The sequence below is a fragment of the Chiloscyllium punctatum genome, chromosome 14, assembly GCF_047496795.1.
Source record: "Chiloscyllium punctatum isolate Juve2018m chromosome 14, sChiPun1.3, whole genome shotgun sequence".
Classification (NCBI taxonomy): domain Eukaryota; kingdom Metazoa; phylum Chordata; class Chondrichthyes; order Orectolobiformes; family Hemiscylliidae; genus Chiloscyllium; species Chiloscyllium punctatum.
The window spans coordinates 1391024-1404676 of record NC_092752.1 but is presented as its reverse complement, the minus strand read 5'-3'; the positions used below and the strand labels follow the sequence as shown (position 1 = coordinate 1404676).

The 13653-nt window shown below is 42.9% G+C and overlaps 1 protein-coding gene across 2 annotated transcripts in view; it reads right to left on the bottom strand.

The window, feature by feature from the left end:
- gne (glucosamine (UDP-N-acetyl)-2-epimerase/N-acetylmannosamine kinase) overlaps positions 1–13653 on the bottom strand; it is an 85363-nt gene that overhangs the window by 13258 nt on the left and 58452 nt on the right. For both annotated transcript variants that reach the window (XM_072583712.1, XM_072583713.1), the window contains 2 exons: positions 9445–9574; positions 8249–8470 (listed from right to left, as the gene is read on the bottom strand). In XM_072583712.1, coding sequence (XP_072439813.1) covers positions 8249–8470; positions 9445–9574 — 352 coding nt within the window. The remainder of the gene's footprint in view (positions 1–8248; positions 8471–9444; positions 9575–13653) is intronic.

Genomic DNA, 13653 nt, shown 5'->3' with positions numbered 1-13653 from the left:
TTTGAAATAAAGGCCAACATACCATTTGCCTTCCCTATTACCCAATGAACTTTGATGCTAGCTTTTTGTGATTCATGCACAAGGACTCCTCAATCCCTCTTTGCACAAGCTTTCTGTAGCTTTTCTCCACTTAAGTAATATTCAGTTCTTCTGTTCTCCCTGCAAAAATTTTTAACTTCACGTTTTCCCACATTAGCTTTTGCCCACTCATTTGACCTGCCTATATCCCTCTGCAGACTCTTTGCAACATCTACTAATTTGACAATACCATATTAACTTGCTTTGTCCAAGTCATTAATATATATTAGTATTAATTGTGGTCCTGGTACTGATTCTTGTGGCACTCCGCTAGTTGCAGAATGCTAGCCTGAAAATGCCCCCTGTATGCGATTAGTTAGCCAATCCTCTATATATTCTAATATACTATATTCAACACCATTATTCAGTATAACATTGAGTATGGCTACTTAAGTAGATTTATATGCGGTACCATATCAAATGCCTTCTGGAAATCTAATTATATTACAACTACCGATTTCCCTTCATCTATCGTGCTTGCTATGGCCTCAAAGAATTCTAACAAATTTATCAGGCCATGAAGTGATGCTGACTCTGCTTGATTAAAACATAAAACAGTACGGCAGAGTAGAGGCTATTTGGCCCTCAAAGTTGTGTCAACCCTTTTATTCTACTCTTAAGATTCTACTCTTCATTATACTATCTTCCATATGCCTACAAGAGTCGCTTAAATGTATCTGTTTCTACTATCACACCTGGCAGTGCATGCCATGCACCCACCACTCTGTGTAAAGAACCTACCTCTAACATCTCTCCTCAACCTTCCTCCAATCATGCTCTCTCAGGATAGCCATTTCCACCCTGGGGAAAAGTCTCTGGCTATCCACTCTATGCTTATCATCATCTTGTACACCTCTATCAAGTCATCTCTCATCCTTCTTCACTCCAATGAGAAAAGCCCTAGCTCCCTCAACCTTTCTTCGTAAGACATGCCCTCCAGTCCAGCCAGCATCCTGGTAAATCTCCTCTGCACATTCTCTAAAGTTTCCGCATCCTTCCTATAATGAGGCAACCAGAACTGAACACTTTATTCTAAGTGTGGTCTAATCAGGGCTTTATAGAGCTGCAGTATAACCTTGCAGCTGTTAAGCTCAATTCCCCTGCTAATGAAAGTCAACACATTATATGCTTTCTTGATAACCCTATCAACCTGGGTGGCAATTTTGAGGGATCTATGGATATGGACCCAAGATCCCACTGTTCCTCCACACTGCCAAGAATCTTGCCTTTAACCCGGCATGTCCCATTGCAATCTACAAAAGCCCTCCACACTATCCACAAATCCACCAACCTTTGTGTCATCGACAAACTTACTAACCCATCCTTCCACTTCCTCATTCAAGTCATTTATAAAAATCACAATGAGCAGAGTTCCCAGAACAGATCCCTGCGGAACACCACTGGTCGCAAAGCTCCAGGCTGAATACTCTCCATCTACCACCCACCCTCTATCTTCAATGGGCCAGTCAATTCTGTATCCAGACAGCCAAATTTCCCTGTATCCCATATCTCCTTACTTTTTGAATGAGCCTACCATGGGGAATCTTATCAAGCCCCTTGCTAAAATCCATATACATCACATCCACTGCTCGACCTTCATCAATGTGTTTTGTCACATCCTCAAGAAATTCAATAAGGTTTGTGAGGCATGACCCGCCCCTCACAAACCATGCTGACTATCCCTAATCAAACTATGGTTTTCCAAGAAATCATAAATCCTGTCTCTCAGAATCCTCTCCAATATTTTAACTACCATAGACGTAAGACTCACTGGTCTGTAATTCCCAGGATTATCCCTAGTCCATTTCTTGAACAAGGGAATAACATTTACCACCCTCCAATCATCTGGCACTACTCCAGTGGACAGTGAGGATGCAAAGATCAACCTATGATCTTTGTTATGTATCATGTTATGTATTTCCAAATGTTCTGTTATTACAACCTTTATAATAGACTGATCTATAGTTACCTGGGTTTTGTCTTGCTGCCTTTTGAAAGAGATATTAACATAGGTAGTTTTGTAAGCTTCAACGCTTTTCTAGAATCTAAGGGTTTTTGGAAGATTATTACCATTAGCTGTCTCACAAACTGAGTCCAGCAATGTAAGATGGCAACTGGTGAGACAGGTTATAAAATTCCTTGATTCTCTTTGGTTTAGAGTCAATTGTTTTAATGTCAAGGCATTGGCACATTTTGTCAAGAATGTGGTGCTGGAAAAGCACAGCAGGTCAGGCAGCATCCGAGAAGCAGGAGAATTGACGTTTTGGGCAAAAGCCCTTCATCAGGAATGAGGCTGACAGCCAAGGGTGTGGTGAGATAAATGAGAGGGGAGTGGGGTGGGGGGCAGGTAGCTGAGAGTGCAATAGGTAGATGGAGATGGGGGGTGATGGTGATAGATTGGAGAGGAGGATGGAGCCGATAGATGGGAAGGGAGATGGATAGGTAGGACAGGTCATGAGGGCAGTGCGGAGTTGGAAGGTTGGAACTGGGATAAGGTGGAGGGAGGGGAAATAAGGAAACTGGTGAAATCCACATTGATAGCATGCGGTTGGTGTGTCCTGAGGCAGAAGGAGAGGCGTTCTTCCTCCAGGCACCTGCATGTCCTTGGTAGAGTGGGAGGTGGGGGGGGGGGTTCGGTGGGGTTGGCTGGTGCAGGTGTCCCAGAGATGTTCTCTGAAGCACTCTGCAAGTAGGTGGCCTGTCTCCCCAATGTAAAGAAGACCACATCGGGAGCAACAGATACAGTAAATGACATATATGGAAGTGCAGGTAAAACTCTGATGAATGTGGTAGGCTCCTTTGGGGCCTTGGACAGAGGGAGTTGAGGGGGTGGGGGAGAGAAAGAGTGTGGGCACAGGTTTTGCAATTCCTGTGGTGGCAGGGGAAGGTGCCAGGAGGAGAGGGTTAGGGTTAGGTTGACTGACACATTTTATGTTGAATGGTCTTGCTGGAGAAGTACGCTTCACACTTTGCAGTCTGTGTAGTGTGCATTTATAGATTGTCTAATCATTAACTAGTTAGCATCTTCTTACAGAATAATGAGGTTGGAAAGGCAGTGCCAGAGAACTGAGCTCAATGCATTCACAACTGGAGCTGAATCAGTCGGTCATTGTCCTTGGTTTAGAGCCAAACCATTCCAAGGCTAAGTCAGCAGACATTTGCTTTTTGAACTGAACAAAGCAGGCTCCATCATTGAAAGTCTGAGCATTTTAAGAACAACATGAAATGTAAACTACTGTGTCAAATAGGGTTGAGTGAATCTCAAATATTTGTCTCTTAACCCTGTGAGTTCCAGAACAGATCGGCTAAAAGGGGTGACCTTATAGAGGTTTACAAAATTATGAGGGGCATGGATAGGATAAATAGACAAAGTCTTTTCCCTGGGGTTGGGGAGTCCAGAACTAGAGGGCATAGGTTTAGGGTGAGAGGGGAAAGATATTAAAGAGACCTAAGGGGCAACTGTTTCACGCAGAGGGTGGTATGTGTGTAGAATGAGCTGCCAGAGGATGTGGTGGAGACTGGTACAATTGCAACATTTAAAAGGCATTTGGATGGGTATATGAATAGGAAGGGTTTGGAGGGTTATGGGCCAGGTGCTGGCAGGTGGGACTAGATTGTGTTGGGATATCTGGTCAGCGTGAACAGGTTGGATTGAAGGGTCTGTTTCCATGCTGTACATCTCTATGATTCTATTATGGCTTTACTGCTATTTCTGCTCGATATGGAAGCTGCAGGATGAGTTCCTCATGGTAGAATAATGTTATGTGATGAATTTTCCATAATACTTTCTGCCACTTCAAGATTGAAATGGAGGATAAATACTGACAGTATTCTGGGTACCATCTAGTAGAAGAAAGAATTGCTTGAGTTACAATGGCAAAATCCACCTAATTGCCCAGTTGACCAACCGAGGCATAAATTTACATGTTATCAATGGCACTTTTGACTGTAATTCTTCAACAAGTGACTCTAATACAGGAAAAAAAAATTCAATGCCAGCCTAAGGCAAAAATACCTGGAAGATTGTAGTATTTGTAAAAGCATTTAATCAGAGTGAGGATTCGATCAAGAAAGTGGTGCACTGACATTCCTCCTCCCCCCACCCCCAGTGAAGCATCTGACTGATGGCAGGAGAAAACATACAGAATGTTATCTGAAATGAAGATCCATAAATTGAGCAGGCTGGAGATCACATGACTCCTCTGGCTCAGAGACCATTCCCTGTAACTATTCCAGTCAGAAGTGAACCCCCATTCATTTTAATTTGAAGGTTTAAGAATTTGCACAATTCACTGCTCTTTCATTAAGGCACCTCAGAAAGGAAGGTTTGCCTAATTAGAGTCTTAACACATTATATGGTATATTTGCTGAACCTTAAATTTAAAAAAGGACTGTCTGACGAGGGATCACTGAGTACTAACTGTGGCTATTAGTCATTCAGGGCCACTACTCGAGGGTTCTTGTATGCCTGCAATGATTGAGTTGTAGGTCCCAGCATCCTAATATCTCGGGAGACGGTTAGTTTAACTGACTGTGTCATGGACTGTGAGATGTTATTCAATTTTGACCAAAAAATATGGAAAGCATCATCAGAAGCATTTGATATGTGCTGCTCCACACCCTGACTGATCAGGGGACTACATTGTGAACAAAGAACATTACAGCACAGGAACAGGCCCTTATGCCCACCAAGCCTAAGCCCAAGCCCAAGCCGATCCATACTCTCTATCTTAATCTGCTGCCTGATTTCTAAGGATCTGTACCCCTTTGCTCCTTGCCCATTCATGTATCTGTCTAGATACATCTTTAATGACACTATCATTCCCACCCCTACCACTACTGCTGGCAGTGCATTCCAGGCACCCACCGCCCTCTGCATGAAGAACTTTCCACATATATCTCCCCCAAACTTCTCCCCTCTCACTTTGAACTTGTGACTCCTAGTAATTGAGTCCTTTATTCTGTGAAAAAGTTTCTTGCTATCCACCCTGTCTACACCTCTCATGATTTTCTAGGCCTCAATCAGGTCCCCCTCAACCTGCTTCTTTCCAATGAAAATAATCCTAATCTACTCATCCTCTCCTCATAGCGAGCACTCTCCATTCCAGGCAACATTCTGCAACCTCTCCAAAGCATCCCTAAACGTTGGTAATGTGGTCACCAGAACTGTACATAGTATTCCAAATATGGCCAAACCAAAGTGTTATACAACTGTAACATCACCTGCCAACTCTTGTACTCAATTCCCCATCGATGAAGGAAAGCATGCTGTAGGCCTTCTTGACCACTCTACTGACTTGCATTGCCACCTTCAGGGAAGAATGGACCTGAACACCCAGATCTCTCTGTACATTAATCTTCCCTAGGACTTTTCCATTTACTGTATAGTTCACTCTGGAATTGCATCTTCCAAAATGCATCACCTTACATTTGTCCAGATTGAACTCCATCTGCCATTTCTCTGCCCAGCTCTCCAATCTATCTGTATTCTCTGATAGTCCCCTTCATTATCTGCTACTCCACCAATCTTAGTGTCATCTGCAAACTTGCTAATGAAGCAACCTACACCTTCCTCCAAAGCACTTATGCATATCACAAACAAGTTCTCTATCCCGGTATGCAGGGTGTTCTAGCTAGGTTGATAAAGAACTGGTTGAGCAACAGGAGACAGAGAGGAATAGTTGAAGGGAGTTTCTCGAAATGGAGAAAAGTGACCAGTGGTATTCCACAGGGGTCAGTGTTGGGGCCACTGTTGTTTGTAATATACATAAATGATCTGGAAGAGGGCACTGTTGGTATGATCAGCAAGTTTGCAAATGACACGAAGATTGGTGGAGTAGCAGAAAGCATAAGGGACTGTCAGAGAATACAGGAGGATATAGATAGACTGGGGAGTTGGGCGGAAAAGTGGCAGATGGGTCTCATTCCAGACAAATGTGAAGTGATGCATTTAGGCAAGACTAATTCTCAAGCGAATTATACAATGAACGGAAAAGCCTTGAGAAAGGTTGATGGGCAGAGAGATCTGGGAGTGCAGGTTCATTGTACCCTGAAGGTTGCTGCACAGGCGGATAGAGTGATCAAGAAGGCATATAGTATGCTTGCCTTCATTGGATGGGGTATTGAGTATAAGACCTGGCAAGTCATGTTAAAATTGTACAAGACTTTGGTTCGGCCGCATTTAGAATACTGTGTACAGTTCTGGTTGCCACATTACCAAAAGGATGTGGACGCTTTGGAGAGGGTGCAGGGAAAGTTTAAGAGGATGTTACCTGGTATCGAAGGTGCTAGCTATGAAGAAAGGTTGAGTAGGTTAGGTTTATTTTCACTAGAAAAAAGGAGATTGAGGGGGAACCTGATTGAGGTTTACAAAATCATGAAGGGTATAGACAGGGTGGATAGAGACAAGCTTTTTCCCAGGGTGAAGGATTCAATAACGAGAGGTCATGCTTTCAAGGAGAGAGGTGGAACGTTTAAGGGGGATACACACGACAAGTACTTCACACAGACAGTGGTGGGTGTTTGGAATGTGTTGCCAGCAGATGTGGTAGAGGCAGGCACAGTAGATTCATTTAAGATGCGTCTGGACAGATGCATGAATAGGTGGGGAGCAGAGGGATACAGATGCTTAGGAATTGACCGACGGGTTTAAACAGTACATTTGGATTGGCTCAGGCTTGGAGGGCCGAAGGGCCTGTTCCTGGGCTGTAAATTTTCTTTGTTCTTTATTTTACTAGAACATCTTGGACCACATGCAACTTCACCTTCATCATCAGCCTATCATGGGGAACCTTATCAAATGCTTTACTAAAGTCCATGAATATGACATTTACATCTCTTCCTTCATCAATCAACTTTGTCACTTCTTCAAAAAATTCTATTAGGTTTTAAGACATGACCTTCCCTGTATAAAACTATGCTGCCTATCACTGATAAGCCCATTTTCTTGCAAATGGATAAATATCCTACCCCTTAGTATCTTCTCCAGTAGCTTCCCTATGCCCGAAACATCGATTCTCCTGCTCCTCGGATGCTGCCTGGCCTGCTGTGTTTTTCCAGCACCACACTTTTCAACTCTGGTCTCCAGCACCTGCAGTCCTCACTTTCTGCCTACCACTGTTGTCAGGCTCACAGGTCTGTAATTACCTGGATTATCACTGCTACCCTTTTTAAACAAGGGGATAACATTAGCAATTCTCCAGTCGTCTGGGACTGCACCAGTGTTCAAGGATGCTGCAAAGATATCTGTTAAAGCCCCAGCTATTTCCTCTCTCGCTTACCTCAGTAACCTGGAATAGATCCCATACTAACCTGGGGACTTGTCCACCTTAATGCCTTTTAGAATACACAACACTTCCTCCTTCCTTATGCTGACTTGGCCTCGAGTAATCAAAGATCTATCCCTAACCTCAACATCCGCCATGTCTCACACCTCGGTGAATATCGATGTGAAGTATTCATTAAGAATCTCACTCATTTTCTCTGACTCCACACATATCTTTCATCCTTTGCCCTTGAGTGGGCTAACCCTTTCCTTAGTCATCCTCTTGCTCCTTATATATGAATGAAAGGCTTTGGGGTTTTCCTTATTCCTGCTAACTAAGGATATCTCATGACCCCTACAGCCCTCTTAATTCTTCGTTTCAGATTGGTCCTGCACTCCCAAAATTCTTCCAAAGCTTCGTCTGTCTTCAGTTGCCTAAACCTTATGTACACATCCTGTTTCCCCTTCGCTAGTCTCACAATTTCACCTGTCATCCATGGTTCCCTAATCTTGTCATTTCAATCCCTCATTTTCATTGTGTGGCAATTCAATATTAATGAAAAGCAGAAACAGATCAGAACATGATCTAAGTTACAAAATAGATTCAAATGACAATCTGCCCTTTGCTAAAGTTAATTAGGCAGAAGTGAAGGCAACCTGCTCTCCTGCTTTAAAAAGAATGTCAGATTAAAATGTTTGGAACACCACTGATGTTTTGCAACCTTGGGGTTTTGTCTGACTGGGTACAATTGTAGGAACACAATGTAACAACCACAGTCACATGGGAGGCATTGAAGAAATTGGGAACACAGATGCACTGGTAACAAAATCCACTGAGCTGGCTTCAGGCTTAGCTTGTGCTCCCAAGTGTAAAAATTGGTTTATTTGACACTATTTCTTGCTCACCTGTGCCAGTGATCACAGTTACAAAATTGTCCACTCCTTTTCCTAGACCAAATTTCCTTTCTGCCAGAGCAGCACAATTGCCATCATTGTCTACCCAAACAGGCAGCCGTAGGGTGTCTGACACTGGGGTCCGGAGGTCCACTGATACCCATTCCTGAATCAGTTTGGTAGAATGAAGCACAATTCCTTCCTTGTGGTTGACACGGCCACCTGTGGAAATACCTGAAGCGTGGAGCACAAATAATTAAGTAGCAGAACAAAGGTTTCAAAATACCCAAGTTAGTTCTTCTCACCCGATTAGGACTCAATATGCTGAGGAACCTCGATTATCTGGCATTAGTTTATCTGAATTTTGGAATATCCGGCAAGATTGCAAAGTCCTAATGCTTGGCTAAACTGTGTTATCTGGCATTCGATTATCCGAACAAAATGTTCCCGCCCATGTCATTCGGATGATCGAGGTTCCTGTGCAATTTTCAGTCCTTTCATTAGGCCTTTTAAATACAGTCATCAAGCAGTAATCTTCAATATCTGCACTGAATGCAATGTAATTTACAGTTTAAAGTACAAATTATGAAATAGATAGTGCGTGTGTGTATACAGACAAAACTACATGCTTATAAATATGGTCCTGTATCATAGAATCCAAACGACACAAAAGTGCTGAATAGACAAATACACAGTTTGGACGGACACCATTCACACTTTCAGGTTTTGCCCACTTACTTACTATTTCTATGAACAGATAACTCTTGCCATAGTTAAACTCTCACAATTATTGAAGGGGTTAAGTTTGGATGAGGAGCAGACAATGTTTCCTACACTCTTTGAAGGCAAAGATAATAAGGGATACATGGATATTAAGCATGGGAATAGTATTTGCAATATGCATGCTGTACATTGCTATGCTATGCTGCCTGACCAACCCTGCATTCTGTAAAACTCAAAAGTGTTCTATAATTCAGAGAGTGAGTTTCCACACTATCTGTTAAAGTGCGTGTGCACGTGCATCTGTGTGTACACGCATGCGGTGTGTTTGTGTGCGCATGCACGCGTTGTGTGTGTATGCCCGCGGTGCGAGTGTGTGCGTGCGCACAGGGTGTGTGCGCATGTGCGTGCACGCACATATATGAAATAAACAATCGCTATCTGTTCCTCTATCTATCAATTTACCACATATCCCATACAACACTTACCAACTCCAAGGATTCTGCAGTTAAGCTTCACTGCTTCGGTGACAGCCTCTACACACAGCTTCAGAATCAACTCAATTCTTTCATCATATGTTTTGGGATTGGCTCGAACATATTTCTTTATGATTTCACCCTGCATGTTATTCAAATAACAAGAATCAAAAGCGAAAAAACTCTGCACATCTGCAAATTGAAATAAGATTCACTTTACCAAAAAAAGCATGATTTTTCTTTTTGATTAGATTCCCCACAGTGTGGAAACAGGCCCTTTGGCCCAATAAGTCCACACCGACCCTCTGAAGAATAACCCACCTAGACCCATTTCATTTCCTATATTTACCCCTGACTAATGCACCTAATACTATGGGCAATTTAGCATGACCCATTCACCTAACCTGCACATCTTTGGATTGTGGGAGGAAATCGGGGAACCCAGAGGAATCCCACACAGACACAGGAAGAATGTGCAAACTCCACACAGTCACCTGAGGCAGGAATCGAACCCAGGTCCCTGGCGCTGTGAGGCACCTGTGCCTACCACTGAGCCACCGTGCCGCCCTTTAACACTGAAACTTGGACACAATTGAGTTTTCTGCTTATGGTTGGGAGGTGGAGTATCCAAACAGCACCACGAGACCATGAGGAAGGAACTCTGGTGTTCAGTGTCTATAAGTGTAAGTGCATTGAAATCTATGCTGCCTGACCAATCCTGCACTATATCCTGCTCACCTAACACTCCTGTGGTGGTTGAACTACATTCACTCCTGATTCCCCGTGAATCAAATTTCAATTTTTCATCTTTGCATCTTAATGCCTTCGTGGTGCAGTCCAATCTTGCCTCCCCTCTCTCTCTCTACAACCTAAGAAACTCTGACTGATCTAACCATGGCTTTTGGTGTATCTTCCCTTCCTTCACCCCATCACTGTTTGCTGGCTGGGGGTACTGTGCTCTGGAAGTTCCTGGAATATTGCCTTCCTCTTTCTCTGCAAGCCCAGATGTTGAAGGAAGTTTTTAGTCACTCACTACCTAATACTAGCCTCAAACAACAAGTAAACAAATTTGTCGCAAAAGCTATAAATAGTCCACAAGACAAAGACAGATGAAAAATTCAGAATATGGAGATGAAAGGGCACTCACATACAGATTCACACAGTAACTGCTCAAACTCCATGTTCACTATTGCCTGTAAACACTTTGGCCAGTTATCGCACCAATGCTACCCCAACCACCTACTTCACCCTTGCCCACTTGTTGACCTTCCTGGCCCATTACACACCACATCCCTTCTTGCTCTTGCACAATGACCCTCTTGCAGCTATTGCTTACAGTGAGAGAGCAGGAGGAGGCTGGAGTGCAGCATCGGCAGAAAGATAGGTACATAGGAACAGGAACAGGCCATCCAACTGATTGAGCCTGTTCACTCATTCAAGGACATGGTAGATCATCTCTTCCATGTCATTTTCTCACATTATCTCCATATCCCTTAACATACTTAGTCTCCAGAAACTTACTGCTTTGTCTTGCACCTGTTCAGTGACTGAGCTTCCACAACCCTGAGGTGGACAAATCCAAAGATTCATCACATTCTGTACAAAAAATGTCCTCCCCATCTCAGTCTTAAATGGACCATTCCTTATCCTGAGTATTACGGTCCCCAGTTCTTGGCTCACCGGCCAGGGGAACCATCCAATCTATATGCACCCTGACCTGCCTTATAAGAAGTTTCTTAAGTTTTAATGAGATCACCTCTCATTCTTTGAAACTCTAGAGAATATGCCGTGTCCTCAATCTCTCCTCATATAAAACATTTCCTGCTTCCCAGGGGTTAATCTGGTGAACCTCTGGTATACTCCCTCTATGGCAAGTATATCCTTCCCTAGACAAGGAGACCAAGACTGTACACAATAACCTGGTGTAATCCCACCAGGATGCGAAAGAATTGCAGCAAGATATCTTTACTCACACATTCAAATCCCCTCGCAATGAATGCCAATGCTGCACCTACCATGGAAATATTTTCATGGTCAAGGCCATTCAGACCCTTTTGACCAACTGTACTTCCCAACCTCTCACCATCTAAAAAACAAAATGCCTTTCTGGTAACTCTAGCAAAGTGCATAACTTTCATATTTATTTACATATTCCATTTGCCATGTTCAACCCTATTCACTTAACCTAACCGAGACCTCCTGAAGCTTCTTTCACTTTTCTCACCTCATACACTCCCAACCAGTTTTGGTGTCTTTAGCAAATTTGTAAATATCACAAATACTGAGATGAAAATGTGTTGCTGGAAAAGCGCAGCAGGTCAGGCAGCATCCAAGGAACAGGAGAATCGACGTTTCGGGCATAAGCCCTTCTTCAGGTCCCTGCCTGACCTGCTGCGCTTTTCCAGCAACACATTTTCTGCTCTGATCTCCAGCATCTGCAGTCCTCACTTTCTCCTCAAATATCACAAATAGTCCACATATATAACTCATATATAACTCACTAGTGCACCCTAGTGTTTTTTTAGGATCTTACAAACAGAGAAAGCCTTAGGAGGTAAGGTTAAGCATAATCCAAAGAGATTCTACAAGTACATTAAGAGCAAAACATCAGTAATGGAAAGAATAGGGCCCCTTAAAGATCAATGAGGTCGCCTATTTGTGGAACTACAGGAGACGAGAGAGATATTAAATGAATATTTTGCATCAATATTTACTTTGGAGAAAGATGTGGAGGATAGGGAGCTGGGGGAAAAAAAATCTGCTGATATCTTGAAAACAGTCCACATTACAGAAGAGGTGGTGAAGGTTTTAAAAACATTCAGGTTAATAAATCCCCGGGACCAGATCAAATGTATCCCAGGATATTGTGGGAAGCTAGGGAAGAAATGGTGGAGCCCTCAGCAGAGATATCTGTATCATCTTCAGCCTGGGTGAAGTGCCAGAGGTCTGAAGGTTAGCTAACATTCTGCTTTTATTTAAGAAAGGCTATAAGGAGAAGCCTGGGAACTATACACCAGTGAATCTGTCATCAGTGATAGTAGGCTATTGGAGGGGATTCTGAAAGATAGAATTTACATGCATTTGGAGAGGTAGGACTGATTAGCAATAGTCAAGATGGTATTGTGCGTGGGAAATCATGAGTCACAAACTTTTGAGTTTTTTTTTGAGGACATGATCAAGATGATAAATGACAGCAGAATGGTATATGTTTTAGTAAAGGCTTCGACAAGGTTCCACATGGTAGACTGGTTAGTAAAGTTAGATTACATGAGATTCAGGGAGAGTTTGCCAATTGGATGCAAAATTGGCTTGAGGTAGGAGATAGAGGATGGTGGTGAAGGTTGTTTTTCAGACTGGAGGCCTATGACCAGCGGTGCTCTGCAGCCATGAGTGCTGGGTCGGCTGTTGTTTGTCATTTATATGAATGATTTAGATGAGAATATAGGAAACATGATTAGTAACTTTGCAGATGAGACCAAAATTGGTGGTATAGAGAACAGTGAAGGTTACAAAGGGATCTTGATCAATTGGGTCAATGGGCTGAGAAGTGACAAGTGGATTTTAATTTGAATAAATGCGAGGTGTTGCATTTTGGTAAAATGAACAAGGGCAGGACTTATACAGCTAATGGTAGGGCCCTGGGTACTGCTGTAGAACAGAGAAACCTTGTGGTTCAGGTACATAATTCTTTGAAAGTTGTATCACACGTATATAGGGTGGTTAAGAAGGCGTTTAGCACACTTGACTTTAATTGCTCAGACCACTGAGTAAAGGAGTTGGGATGTCATGTTGCCATTGTACAGGTTGTTGGTGAGGCCACTTTTGGAACACTGTATATAATGCTGGTTGCCCTGCTATAGGAAGGATATTATTAAATAGGAGAGGGTTCAGAACAAATTTACCAGGATGTTGCCGAGACTGGAGGTTTGAGTAATGACGAGAGGCTGGATAGGTTGGGACTTTTTTCACTGAAGCATCAGAGGTGGAGAGGTGGCCTTATGGAGGTTTATAAAATCATGACGGGCATAGGTACGGTGAATAACAAAGGTCTTTCTTTAATGTAGGGGAGTTCAAAACCAGAGGGCATAGGTTTAAAGTGACAGAGAAAAGACTTTGAAAGGGATCTGAGGGGCAACTTTTTCACAAAGAGGGGGGTTTGTATGTTGAATGCACTGCCTGAGGAAGTGGTAGATGCAGATACAGTTACAACATTTAAAAGAC